Below are 22340 nucleotides of genomic sequence, written 5' to 3'. Positions count from 1 at the left end.
ATCAATGAGCCACTTCATTAAAAAGTTTTGTATTTTTATTGATGTAATTAAGGACACATTTCTTAAAATCCAAGTTGGAAAACAGCTGTTATCCCACATACCAAGATAATACAGCTGTATTTAGTTAGCTTTACTTGAGTAAAGATTTTAAGCAAGTATCCACAGGTATGTATCCTTTCTATCTCTCCCTTCTTGCCTGCTTTCTCTTGCTAGGCACCCTTCTCTCTCTCTCTTCACTATGCACAAGCCAAAATACAGCTTTATGTGGAACATAAAACTAATAGCAGTCTATTAGTGAAATAATCTATATCATTTCCACAATTTTAAATTTCTCTTTACCAATTTTTGATTCCTCTTTACCATTGTAAATGTTTAATTTCAACCCACCCCATCCTCCTATGAGAATTGTAAGATGAAACTTAAAGAAATGCAAAGATATGCCCCTCAAATATTGGTATGCCTTGTCTCCCCATGTGCTATACTTAACTGTTTTGGCAGAGACTTAATAATGACAATGGCATTAAGTTTAGGCAAACCTTCCTGAGTTCCGGCCCACCAAGAGTTCTTAACAGAAATCCTGCCACTGTTTATGGCAGACTGATTATTTGCATTCTCAGAGACAAATCAAAGGCCATTTGAATGTTGCACATTTTATGAGTATACATCCTTACAAAAGGTGTGCACTTCTGACATTGTTTAGAATTTGATGTTAATTAGAATTATATTAGCATAAACTGCTTTGAACTTATCATTAACACAATTGTGGGCAATAATTGAATAAAGTCAGCATTGTACTTGTTTTCCCTTTTGTTTAATGGAAATGTATCTTTTCCAATACAACTTCATAATTGTTGGACATATTGCATATAGTAAGCATTCCACTGTTATCCGAAAGGTAAACGTATTTAGAGAAAAACTTAAATGATCTTTTGATTCAGCTCATAACTTACCTAACCTCTATCTACCTGATATGACCATGTGTGCATATTTGCAGTAATTACAAGTTTAAATACTTAGCTTGAATATTCGTCATAGTGAAGCACTAAATTTAACCAACTAAAATTTCTGCATTTAGAAAACCAACAATAAAGTCATTATTCACAGCCTCTCCTGATTTTAGATGCAGCTCAAAAACATTTACTGAAAACCATCCCTTGCCAGTGACTTGCTCAATGAATTTCTACCTATGTCTACACAGGAAAAGAGGAATAAAGGCTCGGATATAGTTTGAGTTAAAAAAAATTTTTTTTTAAATATTGACATCGGGGAAGGTAAGGTTTTAAGACAATCTTCACTAAACAAATTCTCTAGGTAATTGCTCAACTTTCTATTTCTTGTGTAGGCAGAGATGTGCTTGTTTAAGATGAGGAAGCATTCTCTCTCCATCAACTTCAAGAACAAGAATGCCAATTTGATTATTTTCTCCAAATTATTGAAAAGAATAAAAATAGTATCACCAGGAAATTTATATTCACATACTACATACTCAAATGGGACAGCTTTCAAAGTTTTTAACATCTAGCTCTGAATACTCTTATCTGCATTGCTTAGAACTCAAGCCCTATGACCAAGGGTTCTAGAGAGTAAAATATGCTGAAATTAATACACTTTCATCACTTATTTAAAAATTAAATCAAAAATTGTGTGGGGGTAGTTTTCTTTTTAAGATTTCAATACACAAGGCATCAGGAGCACACATTTTAGTGTTTAAATCATCTCTCTCCCTGCATCACTCAACCCCTCATCACCTTGCTCATATTAATTCATTGACCACAACCCCCTTTCCTGTCAAACCAACTAGAAATACTAAAACATTAAACATGGTTTCAGAAGAAAGGTCTGCTGCCCTAAGAAAACTTCTACAGAAAGACTGTCTGGATGCTAAGATACTACACAACACCTGAAGCACCCATATAGTGCCGAAGCTTTTTAGTACAACATTTTCTGATCCTCCTCTATCTCTTTCTTAGCCACTAAACCTAAAGAAAAATAAGGGCTTTGGCTTATTGCAAACTCAGAGAAGATTTTAAAGGGTGAGTTTGGTGCTACTCTCCTCTCTTTCAAGAAAAAAGCTTCTTTATTCTCAAGAGTTGCTGGGCTTTTGATAGTGTTGTTGCTAAGGCAGATTCATCACCCAGCCGGGTGCACGGTTCTCAACCTGGAATTAAGACCGATTCCGGAGGAACAAGTAAAAATAGGGGCGTTCCCTGTACCCAGCTAAGACTCCTCTAAATGAATCCAACGAATCTGAGCGACGTAAATAGTTGTGCCCTTTAAAGCAACAATAGCAAAAAGTTTAGTCAGAAAAGGTTTGGTCTTTGTCTTTCTTTTTTTCATGCTTGATCATCCCCTAAACAGCCCAGGTGCTAAGAAACACACAAAGTAACCGTACAGAAGCCAGGACGACCGCGCGTCTGTGTCAGTTTTCTGAGGTGACTGTCAGAAAAAGCTGAGAAGGTACCACCGTTTCGAGGGAATGAGGTCAGAATTCACCGACAGAACCGTTTCCTCTGCGAAGGAATACGGCGGGACGGTGGGGCTCCGCAGCCGGGCTTTGGAAAAGGAGGGAAGGTGGGTCAGGGGCGGACTTTGTGGGGAAGGCTTTGTCAGCGCGAAACCGGGCACAGGGTGGCAGATGCGGGCGTCTGCGGGCTTCCAGAAGCGGGAAATCAGCAGGGGGAGATGCGGAGACGGTGAGGGCTGAGGGGACGCTAATGGGGTGACGGGAGGGTCAGGGCCATCCACGGCTGCTGCGAAAGTGGGAGCTCGGGGTCTGGAAGGTGAGGCGGGACCGCGAGCTGCCCCAGCTGTCCCCGGTCGGGAGAGGGGTTGCCAGCAGGTGGAGTTGAAATCAAAAAGCCCCCCGGGGATCACGGAGCAGTGCCCTCCCGAGACCCTGCCTGGAGGCTGAAGAAGCACAGCAGGTGGTTTGGGAATACCGCCCCCCCCCAACGCCAAAGAGGTTGTCTCCGCTTGCTGCCTGGGCGCCCGACCCCCTGCGCTCTCCAGGCTACTCACCGGTCCTGGGAGGAAGGCGCCATCCGGGAGCGCGTAAGGGCTGCGCGGCGCAGGCGGCGGGCAGGGCCAAGCGGTGGCGGCGGCGCTGTCCTAGGAGAGGGACTGGAGCCGGGGGACGCTGAGGCGACGGCAGAGGCGGCGGGGGCGCGGGGAGCAGCGGGCGGGGAGGGCGGAGGATCCCGAGCTGCTGCGCGGCGCGCGCTCACTTCCCATCTCCAGCTCGGCTGAAGCGGCTACTGCTGCCCGCTCCGCGAGGGAGGGAGGCGAGGGGGAGGGGAGGAGGCACGCGGCAGGGAGGGAGGGAAGCGAAGGGAGGTGTGGGACAGCGAGGGGAGACGGGAGACGGACGCCCACAGTGGGGAGGAGGAAGGGAGGCGCGCGCGAGCCCCGCAAAGGTTCGCACCAGAAAGCCTCGGGGAGGATATCTCCGTGAGGAGGTGTTGGGTCTCTCCCCCGCCTCCCCACCTCCTCTCCCCTCCTTCCCCCTTCGCGCCCTTCCCTTGGGCTCTTCCTCCAGTGGCTCGGGCTGGGGGTGGCCAGGCTCGGCAGCAGCCGGGGCTTCAGCGCGCGGGTAAGAGTGCTGAGGCCGCGAGGCGGGCCGCGCTAGCTCCCAGCGCCGCCGGCCTTAGGCACCTGTGCGCACACACACCGCCGCCCGCCCCTTTGCGGCGGCTCCCCGGCTCGGATCTGCTGGCCGTCGCCTTGCCTCGCTCTCCTTTCTGGTCAGATTATGATCATGCATGTGCATTCATGACATCTGTGTACCCCCCCTCCATTGCTATTTGCTTCCCCGGGCGCTCTTTGGCACAGGGTGTCCGGCCAGAAGGAGTCGCCGGCGGGAAGCTCAATGCAGGCGACCATCGCCAGCTCCTTGGAGCAGTTGCTTGGGCACGGGTGGCGGTGTTTGTTTGCCTCCCGGGTTGACCAACTAACGCGGTAAAATAATAATAATAATAATAATAATAATAATATTAGTAATCCTAATACTCGATTGCTTGGGACCATTCTCGGTCATCTAGGAAGGTTTCAGTATGAAGGGCACAGGGGCAGTCTATTGCCCTCTGTCCTGGCTCTCCTCCTCCCTTTTCTCAATATCCTAAAAAATCAGGACACGACTTAGCCAGTTTAATCGAAGCATTTCTCATTTTTTTATAATTGCAGAGCTTTTCGTTTTTATCCAGATTCTCTTAAGATTGGCCTTGCTTTCTTGTTAGGACTTTCTTGGCTTTATTAGACTGTGAATCAGTCCTGTTTAATCGCAAACTACAAAGACTCCTTTGAAAATACTGTATTTAGCGCCTGTTCACTCATAAGATTGAGGGGGTGAATCCACACATTCGGTAAATATAAAAACAACTGGACATTATTGACTGATTTTCGTGAACCATATTTTGTTTCATAATCTTCACGTGTTAGTTGAAGATAAGCAGGGAGCAGGTAGATTATCTGTGTAAAAGATATGACTAGAAAAAAAAGTTTAGTAAAACTCTCCTCAAATAATATGTAAAGTGACAGATTTACTCCCTCTGGGAAGTTTCTGATTTTGTTTGTTCATATGTATTTAAATTATTAGGCTTTCCGTTACTTAAGAGTCGTCTTTTAAATGCCAAAAGAATCTTATTCATTAGAATAAATGAAATAGGCATTTTATTTTACCTAAGCTGTTTTACATTTATAACAAATGTACTCATGTTAAAATAGTTTCACACTCAATTGTAAATGCAGTATGGAGAAACATTATTAACGCAATAAGGTATACCCAAATATTGATGAAAAGCCTTTAGATTTTCCCATATACATTCATATGAGAAAAAATGTTGGTGATAAAGTAGTACTGGGTGGTCTACGTATTCTTAACTTACTAGAATCTGTCCTGCAGAGTTTATCTGCTAATCAAAATATTTGTTTTCTCATTTATCTGATAATCTGAATGAGAGAAGCACCTCCTCATTAAGGGAACAAGAGATATTAAACTCTCCTAACACACCTCAGCTTTAAAAAGCGTGTTACTGTCTCCAGGTGTTCTGTTGTACCATGCAAATTTGCCATATGCTATTGTTTCAAAGAAGACCATAGAAAGGAAATGGTTGGTGAAGACTTTCAGCTCATTTGACTCTCTAAGCCTTCTCAGTTGTGTTTGTATTACAGAAGTGAGCAGTGCATTTTTCAAATACTAGTAGCTATTTGAGCAAAGAGTGGTTACCAAGAATTAAATCTCTATTTTCTTATCCCTATTTAGGATATTCCCCATTCCTCCCTTGCTAAGGGAATTCAACTTGGAAAATTTCTACTATTTGCCTCCTATATTTGATTATCAAACAATAATAGCAATATCTGTATAGTCTGATTTTATGCTTGTAAAAGGTTAAAAAAAAAGCAAACTAAAATGCTTTAAAGCCAAACATAAGAAGGGGTGACATATAGAGCACAGCAAGACCAGGTTCTAACTCCTTACTCCCCATCCACTTGGCCCACCAGAGACAAGAATAGGATGATAGAAGATGGAATGGCCTCCCAGTTCTCCTGCTGGAGGACTTGGATTTCAACTTAAATTCTCAGGCTGGATGAAAACTTTTCTGTCACCTCTACCACAGCATTCTTTTCCTTTTGTATTTCCTTCCCTTTCTACGTCTTTATTAGTGTTGCATTATGCTATTACATTGTTTCATTGAATTACATATTGCTTTACAACCTAGGAAGCCAAGTAAATAAGTAAAATACAAAGCTTCGTTTTAAACACCGACTTGTATTTACTTAGTTGAAAACAAATTCTCACATTAAAATTTTCTGAAATTAGAAAGATTGAAAACTCTATCTATGAACAAGTACTGCACTGGTGTCAAAGATTGGTTAGCAAAGAAAATATAATTTATCTATTTATTGAACACATATTTAATAAGCACTCCTTGTGGGCAGGCACCATGTTAGGCTCCAGGGATACCACAGTGAAGAAAATTGGTAACTGTGCCCTTGTGAAGCTTAGAGTCTAGTGATCCAGTAAAAGTGTTTTATCACTAAGAAAGGTGTTATGATGATTATGATAAATTTTAAGCCCAAAGAAGAAATATTTATTAATTAAATTATAGACATCAACAAGATTAAGGGTAAAGGAATGCAGACCCTTTGTAAATCCCAGATGGCTATTTTCCCCTCTCCTTTTCCCAGGAAACTGGAGGAAAATAATTTAACTCGGTTAATTATGAGTAATAACAACAAAAAAAGAACAGGCACAGTATCAACACAAAAATAATATAAGAAAAGACTTATAGAGGAGCACAAAAATGTACCAAATTGTTGAAAAACACACACCATAACAATGTTGCCATGGAGAAATTGAAAAATTTGTCCTAACATTCTGCCATGAATGTTCATAAGGGCACAATGGAAGAATTGCTTCCATGAATGAAAACTACAAGGCTTTATGCAAGAGCTTGGTTGGGCAAGGTTGAAGCCTCAATAGGAGCTGATGACCGAAAGCTGGTAAAACTTAGGAAAAAGGTGAAGCTAAAATTAAAACCATCACAAATTAAGACTTAATATGGAAGAATACACACAGAGGTAAACACTGTAAAGGAAGGAGGGCAAAAAATAAGAAAGTCTAGTAAAGTGAACTGGAAATTAAGAAATGAACAGGATTAGAGAGAATATGAAAAATGGAGAAGACAGGCAAAGGTAATCCAACACGTACATAATTAGAGAAGTTGAAGAAGAAAATATAAATAATGGAAAAGAATAAATCTTTAATGTTATTAAAGAAAATATTCTTGAAGTGAAAGACTTGAAATTTCTTTTTTTTTTTTTTTTTTTTTCGATACGCGGGCCTCTCACTGCTGTGGCCTTTTCAGTTGCGGAGCACAGGCTCCGGACACGCAGGCTCAGCGGCCATGGCTCACGGGCCCAGCCGCTCCGGGCCACGTGGGATCTTCCCGGACCGGGGCACCAACCCGCGTCCCCTGCATTGGCAGGCGGACTCCCAACCACTGCGCCACCAGGGAAGCCCTGAAATTTCATTTTTAAAGGACACAATGATCACTAAAGGAAATTGTCACCACCAAGATGTATCAGTACAGTAACTAGAATTTAAATATAATAAAAAAATATTTGGGGTATACAGGCAAAAAAGATAACTTATAACAATAACTTATAAAGGAAAATATTGAGATTGGCCTCACTATAACATTCATAGCAGAATAGAGCCATCCAGTATCAATGGAGGAAAGCCTACAAGATACCAAAACCCACAAGATACCAGCATGAGAGTTAAGTCTTTTTCTATTTAGCCAGTCCTTCAAACATCATAGGTGTAAACAAAGTTTTGAACATGCAAGAACTAAGGGAATATTATCCTCATGAAGCTGTCTTCAGAATAGAGAATGGAATTTAGCTTTCTAAGAGATAAATGGAAGAGATATCTTGGATCAAGGACTGGCTGTGAGCATTGAAAGTATTAACTATTGACCTGAAATATGAGAATGTAAGAATTAGAGCAAAATAAGAGAATATAGATCTCATAGACCCAGACAATATAATACTAATTTGTCTAAACAGAATTTGGTTGAGAAGGGCAAAAGAGATGAGATATAAAGGCATTGGTTGTCTAATGGCTGGAAGTCAAAGAAAATCATTCAAAGGAGCAAATAATAGTCTAACATATTTAACAATACAAGGATAAACTATAATCAAGATAATATTAAATGCTAATTTTATCATTACTTATTTTAGCAAACTAACAGATACAGCCTGTAATAATGGAAAAATGCAGTTATTTCTAAAGAAGTAAAAGTAATAAGGAACAAAATAAAAACCATAAACATTGAGAATATACACATACAGAAGTAAATTTTTAAAAATAGACCAGAGTGAAGGAATTTTACAAAGTTAAAAAGCAAAAGCCTAAAGTAAAGTAATATGGCAGAACTAAGAGTAAACATACCCTTCATATCATTAAATATGAATAGGATTATCTCATTCTCTATGAAAAAGTAGAGATTTTTAGATTGGATCACAAAACAAATAGAATTTTATGTTTTATATCTACAACAAGAAAACTCAGAATGTTTGAAAAATAAAAGGATAGACAAACATATTACAGGCACATGCACACAAAAAGTAAGTGGGAATTGCAATCTTGATTGGAAACTACATGTCATGCAAACCCAAAACCTGTTAAACAACATGAAGAAGGATATTTTATGGTTATAATAATGCATACTTTCCTATGCATACAAAACAATTATGAATATCTATGTACCAAATAGTATAACGCCAACATAAGTATATCAGACATTATAATATATACAAGAAGATAGCATGAAGCCCACTATTAGCAGGACTCTTAATACTTTTAATACATGAGAGTTCACATGTACAGATAATAAATAAAGGTATTAAAGTTTAAATATTGTTTACTTTTTCCAGCCCAACCTGACTTAGGAGCATCAATGGAAAATCCTAGTTAAAATATTAACTAACACATTGAGTGATTAAAAGAACATTAAACAAATACAACGTCATCATCAAGTGTGATTTCTTTCACCAAGAATGTAAGTGTGTTTCTATATTAGAAAAGTCATTAACACACTTCATCACTTCCCTCACCTATAAAATGAAAATAAAACATCAGTACCCACTTTATGGGAATTTTTACAATGATTTTAAGAGTTATTGCACACAAAATCTTTAGCAAGCATGCCTGGAATATAGTTAGCCCTTCATAAATGTTATCTGTTGTCTTTATCAGCTTTCAAAAGATATTAAAAATGACTATGCGGGTGATAATAATATAAATCTTGTTTTCATTTTCTTGAATAACAAACTTGTGCTGATTTATTAATGTTGTGTTCTCATCTTTTGTCCCTTCTCAGGGTTTTCATTATTAATTTTTAGGTCCTGTGTTCTTTTTGTATTATTATGAAAATACTGCTAAGCATTAAAACCAATTTGCAAATTCTGAGTGTACTGAAAATTATCCATTTAAAAATAATTTTGAATTATAATGCTAATATATGAGTGCATTCTCTCTCTTTCTCTCTTTTTTTTTTAGACTTTATTTTTTAGAAAAGTTTTAGGTTCAGCAAAATTGAACAGAAGGTACAGAGAGTTCCCATATACTTGTGTTCCCTTTTTACACACAATCTCTCTCAATATTTACATTCTGCACAAGAGTGGTACATTTGTTCCAAATGCTGAACCTATGTTGAAGCAGCATTGCCCCAAGTCTATAGTTTACATTAAGTTCAGTCTTGGTGTTGTACATTCTGTGGGTTTGACAGATGTATAATGACATATGTCCACCACTGGAATATCATACAGAGTAGTTTCACTGCCCTAAAAATCCTGTGTTCCATCTATTTCTCCCTCCCTCTTCCCTAACCCCTGGCAACCACTGATTTTTTTCACTTCCTCCATAGTTTTGCCTTTTCCAGAATGTCATATAGTTGGAATTACACAATATATGTAGCCTTTTCAGATTGGCTCCTTTCACTTACTCATATGTATTTAAGATTCTTTCCTGTCTTTTCATAGCTTTTTCTCCTATTGAATTCTACTTTTTAAAATATTTAGATTGTTACTAGCTTTGTTTTTGCTAATTTGGGGCTAGTATACCTTATTGTGTGTGTGTGTGTGTGTGTGTGTGTGTGTGTGCATAATTTTCTGAGTTTTTGCTTCACAGGTGTCTTATAAGAGACATATATTCAGAATGTCTTTTGTAAGATAACCATGAAAGTTCTTTTTAGCAGATGAGTTTAACTTTATTTTCATGAAGTATATTATCTATGGATCAACATATTTTACTATGCTTATTCATTTTTTCTATTTTTTCCTTTTAAATTACTTTTGTTCCATTTCTTATTGGTTTAACATTTATTTTCCTTTTCATTTTATATTTCTTTTTATTCCTATATTTATTTCTATTCTAGTAATTATCCTCAAGTTTTTGACATCAACATCTTTGATGTCAAATTAATTGCCATATCAATCACAAAAATTGATCATTGGTAATATTCTACCCCTGAAGAAGACAACATGACTATCATTTTAACTACTTCAAAACCCCATTTTAATCCATCTCACTTCTTGGCCCATTATACTTTCATTCATGTTGTTCTATCTTGGAATTTAGTTCTAAATTATTACTAAATCATTTCAGTACCTTTATTCATTCCTTTTTTCCATTTTTATTTATTATACAACCATTTTCAAAGTCTTTGCTGGAGGAATCTGTGGGTACTAATTTCTAAATGTGTATATATATATTCAAAATATATATATATATTCAAAAGCAAAGATAAAAAATACTTTCAGATATATGAGTCATTGAAATATATATATAATGTAGTTTTTATATAATTTTATATGTTATATATAATTAATATATATTATAATAGGTATATATAATGGTTATATATTTTTATATAATATATGCTATTTATTATTATATATAATATAAACTATATATATATATACATATATATATATATATATATATATATACCATTTCAATGGGCCTTGTATAGCTGAAAGGATATTTACCTTATTTCTGCTCTTGAATTATGGAGAAAGAAGTTATTATAATTTATTATTCTAGGTTCACTGTTACATTCCTCAGAATGTTAATGATCTATTGATGTCTTGTTTCCAATACTAACACTAGCATGTTAGTCTAACCTTTCTTTATCTTTAAGCAATCTCTCTTTTCTCGTTGTTTACTTGTAGGAATATTTATTTATTTCTATTTGTTCCTCTCAGAGTTGTCACTTAAATGTTTTATACTGTTTGACACTTGGTAGTCTTTTCCCATCTAAAAGTAATTAAATCTTTGGTTCTAGAAAATTATTACCAACAATTTTTAGAACACTTTCCTGTCTATTTTTTTCCATTTTCTTCTTCTGAATTGTCTTAGACAAATGTGAAGAAAGAGTTAATATAACGTCTCTGATTGCTCAGTTTTCATATGTCTCCATGTAAACCTGGTTCTATGATTGACCCACAATTTCTTTGAATGCAGCCCTCAGAAAGCTTTTCAAGTTAATGATTAAAGGTATTATTTTACACACCTAGAGGAGTGGACTATGCTATTCTACCTCATCAGGATTGCTTTACACAAAAATCAAGATTGGAGATGTATACCTGGTTTCATTGTTGGGGTCCTAGGTTTCAGTTATCATGATTGGTTACTTAGGAACCTATGTGACAGGCCCCTAAAAGCCTCAGACATTGAAGACTTGAGTGGATTTCCTTGAGCAGAGATATTTCACACAGGTTACTGTGGTTCACCACAAAGCACATCCTGTGCTGAGACATAGAAAGACTCAATAGACTACACCTGATCTCTCTGGACTACATCCAATGCATATATTTTTCATATTACTTCTACTTTGTATCTGTTTGCTGTAATAAGCCTTAGCCAGGAGTAAAACTTTTTTGGAATTCTGTGAATCAAACTTGTGTGGTATTGAGACCCCCAAAGCAACAAATGAAACATTTGAATCTAGCCTCTTTATTTTCTCTCAGACTTCTTTCAAACTTTTAATCTCTTTTTATCCTTGCTGTCATTTGAAATTATTTCTTAATTTAATTTCTAGTTTACCAATTTTCCATGTAAATGAATCTGACCATCTATTTATCTTATCTATTGAAAGTTTTTGTTATTGTTTATTTCAATAATTATATTTTCCATTAACAAGGTTTTGATTTGGTTCTCTGCAAAATTTTTGGTTCTTTTGCAAAATTGCCTCTTCTTGATTCATAGCCACTTGTGCTTGTTACATCACTTACTATTCTTGCTTCATAGAAATAATTACATACTTTATCTCTGTGTAGACAGTATATATGGGTATTTAAAGATTTTTTCACATTATGATGTTATCATTTCCATAAGAATACATTTGTTTTTTATCGAGAATATTGTCTCTTTTCATATGTAGGCTGTTGTCTGATGGTTGTGATGTAATCTGCTGGAAAATATCTGTGTCTTAATTAATCAGTTAACTCGTGGTATACAACTGACAAGATGAGAAGTGATGGCTTTATGACCATGCAATCTCTAGCTACTTAATATGGCATTGTTTCACCCTTGACCTTGCAAGGGAGAAGCAGGGAGAAAATAGAGGGAGGAAACTGTGGTTTAACTGTTAACATTGGTTAAGCTCCAATGCCATGAATTCAGTGACATCTCAACCACCAGAAAATTTGTGTATAATTTGCCCTTGCTTATATCTGTATTTTCCTTAACATTTGTATCTCTTATTCATGTAAATTTTCTTTTTGTCTCTTTTTTAGCATTATGCTTTATGAGATACTATGTAATATATATTAATTTATGTTTATTTAGATCCTTTCTTTCTTTCTTTCTTTCTTTTCTATTGGAGTGTAGTTGCTTTAGAATATTGTGTTAGTTTCTGCTGCAAAGTGAATCAGTTATATGTATACATATATCCCCTCTTTTTTAGTTTTCCTTCCCATTTAGGTCACCACAGATCATTGAATAGAGTTCCCTCTGCTATACAGTAGGTTCTCATTAGTTATCTATTTTATACATAATAGTGTATATATGTCAATCCCAATCTCCCAATTCGTCCTTTGGTAACTGTAAGTTTGTTCTCTACATATTTAGATCCTTTTTGATCCCCAGGAATATATTGAAGCTATTAAAACATCACTATGAACATCTCAATTCCCAGATCTCAGTTTTAATTTTTTGTCTAGCTTCTTGCTTGCCCCAAATTGTATCACTGCTTCAAGCAAATGTGATGTGATGTGATTAGTTTTTGACAAATACCCTGGGGTGAAGATACTTCCCACCATGTTAGTGTGAGCACTGAGTAAGGCCAAATAAAGAAAATCTCTGTGACTGAAACTTTTTGAGGTAGCCTGCCTGCTTCTCTTGTCCTGTATGGAAAGTACTAATACTGTTCCAACTGCTTGGTTTGGCTTGGAGGAAAGTAAAAATGTACCTAATTTTGACTTTAGAATTTAACCAGTGTTTTCTGATCTAGATTACCAAAATTAAAATGAAGTCTAACTTACTCCTAGGTATAGTTTTTATTTAGATCTAATTTTAATTAATATAAGTAGCTACATTTTTAGAACCAGAAAAACTGAGGCTCAGAGAGATTAAACCATGATTAAGGTCATATAACTTATAAATGGTGAGTTGGTGTTTAAAATAGGGATATTGCTGCACTTTTGTTTTCATATACCCTTTGTAATCCTTCCACGCTCACATCCCTGCCCCTCAGGCCAAACCCTCTAGAGAGAAAATTGGGGACTATGAACTGTGTAATATGTACCCATATATAAAGTACTGTGAAATTACCATTTCCAGGGTGTGTTGGCATAAAATTGTAACTATTGTTAAAAAATAACCAGATTATAAAATAATTATATGAACATGGTGCCTTTTGTCCAGGTGAACATGCAAATAATTTAGTCAGTTTGGGTGGCCTTTCATTATGTTACATAATGAATGAATAAATACATATACAATGTGTAGACTAGATTGGCTGGTTTTCAAGAAATAATCTGAATCTCATAATTTGCATCATATTTGTAGAAAGATAATTTAGCTGCAACTCTTCACAGTGGCTAAAGAGAGACTAGAGTTGCAGCTCTCAGTCCTTCTGTTTCCCACCCTATGGGAATCAACCTAATGCCTTCCCACTGCAGTCTCCAGGAACAGAGAAAGTGGCATCTGGATATGACTCAAAGCAGCAGAGATTACAGTTTATAAGATATAAGAAGGGACTAGGACCTGCTATCCTTTAGGTAGGGGTAGTGTGTGTCTGACCTGAAGAAGGGGTCAAAGACCTTAGACAATGAGGACAAAGTTGGGGAGGGGCATGAAAGGGAGTATTGGAGGAGAGGGAGAGATTAATGTAGCAAAGTCATTTATTAATAGGTAAAGGCTGCAGAATAACTTAGTGCAAATCTAATTTCATCATTTTTTCTCCACCTATAGCATCATTAGCCCACTTTCCACCTTTCCTCCTACCTAACGGGGAAATTCAGGAGCCTCTTTCCCCCTGAGGATAGGTTAGGAGGCACGATAGGGTGGTTCTCTGCTCTGGGTTTCAGAATATGTCCACCACAACAACAATAACAAACTTTTACTGAGGACTTACACTGTGCAAAATTCTGAGAAGATCTTCAAGGATTTTATCCTATTTGATCTTCATAAAAACCTTGAGATAGGTGCTATTCTTATTATCCTCAGTTTATAGATGAGGCAACTGAGAGAAAGAGAGGTTAAATGACATGTCTAAGATCACATAGCCAATAAGTTGCCTGGTGCCAGGATTCAAATCTTGGGGCAGCCTGATTCCAAGTTCTATATTATTAGCCATTATATATTGCCTCCTCTGGAAGAAGAAATCACTGGGAGAAAATATGGGATTTTGTAGTTGGAAATCTTATACTTTGGGATTGTACAAACAAAGTTCTGGCAAGGAGGCAAGTTATGTCAAAGACTGAAGTGAGGAGTGACCTCTTTCTTGATACCACCAATTGAAGACAAGAGCTCTTCCCCATTTTCTGGGACCCTGCATAACCCAAATCAAAAGAGTGGTAAACAACCCAGAAATATTACTGACATGGAATTTTTAAAAAGTAATCTTGGTAAGTAGGGTTCAAATCACATATAAAAATAATAAAGCAATGTGACATATATGAAATACCAACTATTCTGTAGCAATACACATGTATTACAGTAGCGGTAAAGGACATGCAGTGGAACCTCCTCCAGTCTCCATACTGAGATCTTGCTCTGCCTTTGGAGACATAAGAGATTGAGTTCATTATACTAGTCCACAATTTTCTATGCTTCCCTTCTACAGCATATTGGCACATAGCTTTACTTCTTCACTAAGAAAATATTTAAATTCCAATGGAGCCCAGTAACGAAAAGAAATATGAGGAAGAAGTTAGAAAACAAAGTAACTATCTGTAACGTTATTATCTCAAAGGCCATAGACATGACTCCTAGTCACTAGTTAGTTAAAAGTTCAGACCCAGGCTGATGTCCCTGCCCTATTTCTTTTCAGCTAGAGAATACTCCAAATGTTAAAAATGGGAGGTCTGTGACAGGGCTTAAGTTTGGGGTTACTATAATCTTCAATTATGAAAGCACAGAAATGAGTTCTTTGATCATAAGAAGAGGAAATATTGTGATCTATTTCATCCTTTATGCAATGGAAGAGTTAACACAGGAGGTCTAGTTGTTCAGCAGAGTGGTAGAAAATGGGGTTTGAAGAGGTAGGCTTGAGCTAAAACATGGAGGGTCATGGTAAAGAATTTGGGATTTATCTTAATTGTGATGGGGATTTCAGTGGAGAATTTCAGTAGGATGGCGATATGATCTGATTCATAATCATTTGGGGTACTACATGGAAAATTCCTCTTAGAGGGAGAGATAGAAGTGGGGTGACTAGTTGCAGCATCCCTGGTGATTGACAGTCATAGCTTGATGTAGGACTGTAGCAGTGGAGGGTAAGAAGTGGTGGGGTTCAGAATGCATAGTAGTAAATGAATGAATGCAACTTTAGTGTCATTGGTTCATCGCAGCTTACTACACATAGGAATACTCCTGTGAAGGTTAGTTGTGGGGTCCTTGGGTGTTGGGATACCCAAACTCTAGCAGTTTCATTTCTTTGAAGTCAGTTTGGGTTGAGGAGTAAACCCTTTTTGCTTTTTGCTGAGTTTTCTTCAGGAAACATGGACTAGGAAGAGAAGCTTAGAATAAGAGATCTTAAAGAAAATAATTGGAATTAGACAAGAGAAACATGGTGAAACATTTAATATTCTGGCTGTTTGTCAGTGGCCTGTTTAAAAATTTTCAGAAAACATCTATACAAAAGACCTTTTTACTGCTTCTCCCTGCACAGAAAGTAGGGTAGCAATCTTCAACACACACACACACACACACACACACACACACACACACACACACACACAGATTAATCGTCTCTCGTATATGTTCTTTTTTTCCCTGCAGTAACAGAAATCGCCAAGTTCAAGTTCAGCAGCATCTATCCAGCTACAGACTATACTTCCCAGCCTCCCCTGAAGCCAGGTGTAGCTATATGACTACATTCTGGCTCATGGAATGTGAAGGTAAGTTATGTGTGCAGTCAAAACCTCTAAAGCAGTCACAACCTCTAAAGAGGAAGCTGCTTACCATTCACTTCTTTTTCCACTCTTGGCTCAAATTGAAACACAGAAGTTATGGTGTGAGTTTGCTATAATCATGTAGATAAAAACTAACTGAAGACATGACAAAGCAGCAGGATGGAATCTGCATCTTTGTATGACTTCATAGAGAACTACTTTGATAGCCCCTCCATCTGAGGCTGTTATATGAGAGAGAATAAGCTTCCATTTTTGCTTGAAGAACTGTGCTCTAAGTTCTCTTAGTTTAAGTAGCACATATGTACACTAACTAACACATAAGTATTATTTATTGCAAGAAATTTAAAATTTAGGCAAACTATTGTATTATATTTCTACTACCATTTAAAGAATGCTTATCTTTTGTACTTTATATATTTCTACTTTTTCTTCAGTTTATGAATCATAGTTATAGATGACTTTCAATGACAGATTATTGATCACTTCCCCATATCATATATGAGATATTGAGGGCTAGATTTGGTGCACCAGAACTCATTGTCAGTATAGAAAATTGTGCCCTTCAAATTGCATGTAATTAGAATCAATAAAATATTGAAATTATTGCATTCGGAAGTAACATTCTGAAATGTGATTTGTGGATGTATTGCTGATGAGAATTTGGTTTCTCTTAAATCTTATTAAGAACACTAAAATGTAACTAGTGAATTTATGACCTAATTAATTGTTATATGCCAAATGGAACTTTGGTGCTTAAAAGGATATAAATATTTTAAAGAGAACTGAAGCATGAATTTGTCCTGTAGAGTGGTACAGTCTTGCAGAGTGGTAGGCAAAGGCAAATGTCACAAGGGCACCTTGTATAGGCACAAAAATAGGTATTATTGGGGAAATTTATAATCAGAGGGACAGTAAAATGAAGCATGTTGTTCCTTTACATTCTTATCTTTCCTCGGAGAGGCATGCAGTGAAACTACAATGGGAAATTGCAAAGGACACTGATCCAGGAACGGGACTCTGTCATCATCTTAATACTAACTTTTTCTAGGACTGGGTGGGAATGGCCTTGCAAATATTTGGTGAGGGATAGAGAAGTATTCAGATTAGCTGCCAGCTGTTCAGGGGGAGGTTTCATCCAAAGACTTGAAACTGATTGTTCAAACCTGTTGTTTACAAAGCAAAGGTAACATCTGGAAGACTTCTGGGTGATTGACACCTTTGCAGTCCATTCCACTAGGGTGAAGGGGACGATTTTTTAAAAATTTACCTACTTAGGATGGTATTGATTTGTTCTGTATTCTGAAATATGCATATATTAACATGTGTATGCACATACTCTCAACTTCTATCCTCCAAACACCTGAATTTTCTTAGTTTTTTATCCTAACAGTATTAATATCTATCAATACCTTTTTTTCTGAAATGATTAAAACAAAGACTCTCCATCCCAGAATTCTTTATTTAGATTAATGTCTTGGTTGGCTTAATTTTAATATGAAATATATATATATACATATTTCCCAGTAAATTCACATCGGTGTTATATTTCAGTCTTGATATTCTTTTTAAAAATACTTTTACTTATATAAACTGATTTTTAATTCTTCTTGTATGTGAATGTTAGTTTTCCACCTAATACCCAGGTTTGATATTCAATAACGTCAAAATAAGTTTTTTTTGGAACAGCATTTTTTTTTGATTAATAAACTCAGATCTCCTTTACTTCATTTACATCTTAAAATTTTTTTTTCTGCTCCATTTACTCTGTTTTCTTCTCTATATTTTAGATCTCCTTTTGCTTTTCCCATATTTACCATCTGTTTCTCATCATTTTCACTTTTTTTGTTCCTTTTTAGGTATATTCATTTAAACATGTTTTGTTCTGTATAGTGAAAATGGCCCACTCAGGTATTTTTTTGTTTTCTCCTTTGCCTGTCCACCTCTCTTATCATTCTGCCTTGTTCCAAAAATATATCATTATTCGAATCTTGCAGGTCTTTGCTATTTGAATTGAGGTAAACATGTAATTGTTAAGGACCTTGATAAATACATATCATCACTTGGTATACTTTATTAATTTGGTCCAAACTGTATTGTCTTCAATGAATAACTTTCAGAGAAACTACTTTTTTAAATTGTAACAATTTCCTAGTTGCATTGTAGATATTCTTTTCTCTTTATATTCATTTTGGTAGACTTCCCTATCATAGGAAAAAATAGAATAAGCATGACTTTCATCAATCATATTTGACCAGATATCTCTAATTTAAATTTTTTTCAAAAGTTTCTTAACCTTAAACATAGTCGTTAAAGTCAATGAAGTCCTAATTGCCATAAAGGAGAAATCACCTGAGACAAACATCCCACAAGGCCATATTTAGTTGGCTAGTGGAGAGAGAAAAATTTAGAAATAAAAAAAGGAAGCATAGTTTTGCCATATAATTCAGCAATTGAACTTCTAGGTATTTTACCAATTGTTAAAAATTTATGTATATGTAAAAACCTGCAAGGTGAATGGATAAACAGACTGCAACACATCCATACACTGCATTAGTATTCAATGATAAAAATATATGAGTTATCACATGATGAAAAAACATGGAAGAAACTTAAATCATATGGCTCTGTGAAAGAATCCAGTCTGAAGTACAATGATTACGATTGTATGACATTCTGAAAAAGACAAACTATAGAGACAGTAAAAAGATGAGTGGTTGCCTGGGGGTTGGGAGTATAGAAGAAGAACTGAATAATCAAAGTACAGGGATTTTTTAGGAGAGTGAAACTATTCTGTATGATACTATAATTGTGGATACATGACATTATGCATGTGTCAAAACATGTAGAACTTTACAGCCAAAGAAGAAACCTTAATTTACGCAAAGAAAGAGCTTAATTTATGCAACTGAAAGAGCCTAAAAGGAAGGACACTCCTTTAGTAACAAGTAGACCTAGTGCCCAGATCTTGGTTTCTTAATAGCATTCTCCAATGACTGGAACCAGGGATCCCTGGGAAAATACCAGCTTCTAGGATTGGAGCAGGAAATACACAAGATGAGCCTATAGTATCTTGAAGTATCAGAAAGTAACAAAGCGGTAAAAAATAAAAAGCAAAAATACGTTTATGGGGTATATCAAAGGGACACAGAAGCCAACTGAAAGAGCTACCAATGGCCAATTCTGGAACAATTTGAGCAATAAAATAAAGTATAAAATAAGTGTCTATGAATACATACTTATATAAATAAAAGTTTGGATAACTTAATAGATGAGAAAAATAAACAAGTATCCCATGTAGAAGAATTCCAAATAATTTATGTACATACTCTGCCCTCAAGCAGAGAGAGCATAACTCCTCATCCCTTAAATGTAGTCTGTGATTTTTATTTTCTTCCAAAGAGTATAGTATGAAAAGGGGAAAAATAGAACAACTTTATTGTGGAAAATTTGACAGTCACTACCTCAGCAAGTGATAAATGTCAACATCAACAATGATAAATCATGTTGATTGCTTGTACTATTGATATGATGTGATGAAAATGGCACTTTATCTCTGTGACCTTCCTACCCTAAACCTATACCGCAATTCTAATCATGAGAAAAACATAAAACAAAATCCAATAGAGAGGCATCTTACAAAAATACCTGATCAGTACTACTCAAAATAGTCAGCATCACTCAAAACAGGAAAAGTCTGATAAATTGTCTTAGTCAAAAAGAACCTAAGGAGGTATGACAACTAAATGTAATGTGGTATCATCAATATGATCCTGGAACAGAAAAGAGATATTAAATAAAAACTTAAAAATGTGAATAAACAATGGACTTTAGTTAATAGTAGAGTATCAATATTGACTTTTTAATTATAACAAATATCATACTAATGCAGTGTGTTGATAATGGGAAAAACTGGGTGTTGTATATTGGAAATCTGCACTATCTTCTCAAATTTTTATTTGTAAATTTAAGACTATTCTCATAGAGATAAATTTTTAAATTTTCTCACGCCTTCTAAAATCAAATATTTCTGTCAACTTTTGTGTTGCTTTCTCTCTTTCAAACTCTCCTCCCTTTTCTACCTTAACTCTTCAAAGTAGTTATGTTGGTACAGGTGGGATGTGAGGAATGCTAACATTAAGGAGGAAAAGTCAAAAGAATAGATGAGGGTATCAAAGTTGCATAACTCTCCTCTACGTAGTTGGGATTGGCAGAAAAACATGGGCAAAAACAATTCTCCCACAACGAAACCAGTCCTATGACAAAAAAAGACTAAAGAGAGATTGTCCCAGACACCTGCTGAATCACATCACTTATCTCACTGAAATCAACACACAATTTATATCCAAAGGATGAAATACTTATTCCGTTTTTTATCCTTTAGAGAATAAAGGAGTTGATGTATGAAGTAAAATAATCTATTTATCATGCAAAATGGCAGAAGCTTTCAAATGATTTTGCAGGTTTTCTCTGGTGGAAAAAGAAAATTAAATATCACTATAGTGACCGAAACAATTTTTTTTTTGATTGGAAAAGATTCAGTGACATTGAGCCAAGTGGTAGTTCCAATTGTTAAATTTTCATTCTTAGAATCTATTAGAAGAAATCTTAAAGATTTGATTATATCAAGTGATAAGAGAGAAAGGAGCTTTGGGATCAATGGGAAAAAACTACAAAAATAGTTGAATTTTTTACAATATAATTTAAAGCTATCTAACAAAGTAGTGGGATTTAAGAAAAACTTTGACCTCTAAGTAAGACTTGAAATATTTTCTACACATGTAGAAATAAGTGGCTGCAAAGTAGCCTGTAAATGAGAAAAAAAATGACCTCTGTGCATGGATATCACACTTTCTACAAAAGTAAAAGGCCACTCAGAAGCCCTCAGTCCATCTCACAAGCTAAAAACTGATTGGTCAAGGAATATGAACTGGCTGAAACCACAAACAGATAATTGAACAATTAAACTTTCACAGTTCGATTCTAACAATCTTGAATGCTTTCATTATATGTGAGAGGAAGAACAATGAGAGGACAGCTTTGTCTCAACTACTTTTCTCCCTCTGCTCTGTTTGATTACCTTTACTACCTTTTTCATGATGGTCATGAAAAATTTATTCACATCATTTCAAAGAATTCTCTTGGAATCAAATATCAAAGTAGAGATATTGGATAATAATCATTAAATTAATTTAAGAAAAGTAAAATATCACTGATTGCCTTTTTATTTAGCATTCTGCCTTTATTTTTATATTTTCTATTTTGTAAATTATTTAGTATTCTTTATTATGGTTATATAAGTAAATACTTAACATTTATATTAATAGTTTAATAAGATTATTCATATTCCACCCCCTACAAATAAATTCTTAATTTATTTAATTGATAATTCTTCCACCAGTTTCAAAAATTTAACTCCAATATTTGGGGAAGAACTTTTAAAATTATAGTGTAATCAGAGTTGTAACAGGCATAAAATTCAATGTTATGCTATTTTTTTCATCATGCCACCATTCATTAATTGAAATTTTCCAGTTTTTTTTTAATTGTGGTAAAATATGTAACGTAAAATTTTTGACATTTTAACCATTTCTAAGTGTATAATTCAGTGGCATTAATCACATTCACCATGTTGTACAACCATCATCACTATCTGTTTTCAAAACTTTGTCAGCTCAAATAGAAATTCTGTAACCATTAAGAAGTAACTGTTAAATAACTCCCTTCCCCTCTTCTCCCCAGCTCCAGGTCACCTCTAATCTACTTTTTGCTTGTATTAAATTCCCTCTTCTAGCTATTACATGTAAGTGGAATCACACAATGTTTGTCCTTCATCTGGTCTCTTTCATTCAGCATAATATTTTCAAATTTCATCGAGGTTGTAGCATATATCAGAACTTCACTTCTTTTATTGGATGGATAATATTTCATTGTATGTATATAATACATTTAATTGCAATTTTTGAAAACAAAAATCCTTCTAAATTTGGGCAATGTAGAAATTCCTTCTGTTGGAGTGAAAGTTAGTGAATAACAACAGAAATGATTGTAACCGTTTGCTCTACCTTTTTAAAAAGCCTATGGTGGAAATTATAGACTAACAAAATCCAGATTAGGAAATACCACTTCTGGATTTTCACTGTAATTTTAATAAAGTGCTGCTTGTTAGTTATAGGTGCTCTTGAAATATAGAACAAAAC

General features: G+C 35.8%; 2 protein-coding genes across 3 annotated transcripts in view; one reads left to right on the top strand and one right to left on the bottom strand.

Moving 5' to 3' along the window:
* FUT9 (fucosyltransferase 9) overlaps positions 1 to 3476 on the bottom strand; it is a 178953-nt gene extending 175477 nt beyond the window's left edge. For both annotated transcript variants that reach the window (XM_067011492.1, XM_067011491.1), the window contains exon 1: positions 3019 to 3476. The gene's annotated coding sequence lies outside the window, so the exon portion shown is untranslated. The remainder of the gene's footprint in view (positions 1 to 3018) is intronic.
* LOC136792403 (uncharacterized) overlaps positions 2470 to 22340 on the top strand; it is a 106837-nt gene continuing 86966 nt past the window's right edge. The window contains exons 1-2 of the mRNA XM_067011194.1: positions 2470 to 2571; positions 16010 to 16128. Of these exons, the coding sequence (XP_066867295.1) occupies positions 2477 to 2571; positions 16010 to 16128 (214 nt within the window). The 5' untranslated portion in view covers positions 2470 to 2476. The remainder of the gene's footprint in view (positions 2572 to 16009; positions 16129 to 22340) is intronic.

This window comes from Kogia breviceps, chromosome 13, assembly GCF_026419965.1.
Source record: "Kogia breviceps isolate mKogBre1 chromosome 13, mKogBre1 haplotype 1, whole genome shotgun sequence".
Lineage (NCBI taxonomy): Eukaryota > Metazoa > Chordata > Mammalia > Artiodactyla > Physeteridae > Kogia > Kogia breviceps.
This window is presented reverse-complemented; position numbering and strand designations above follow the sequence as displayed.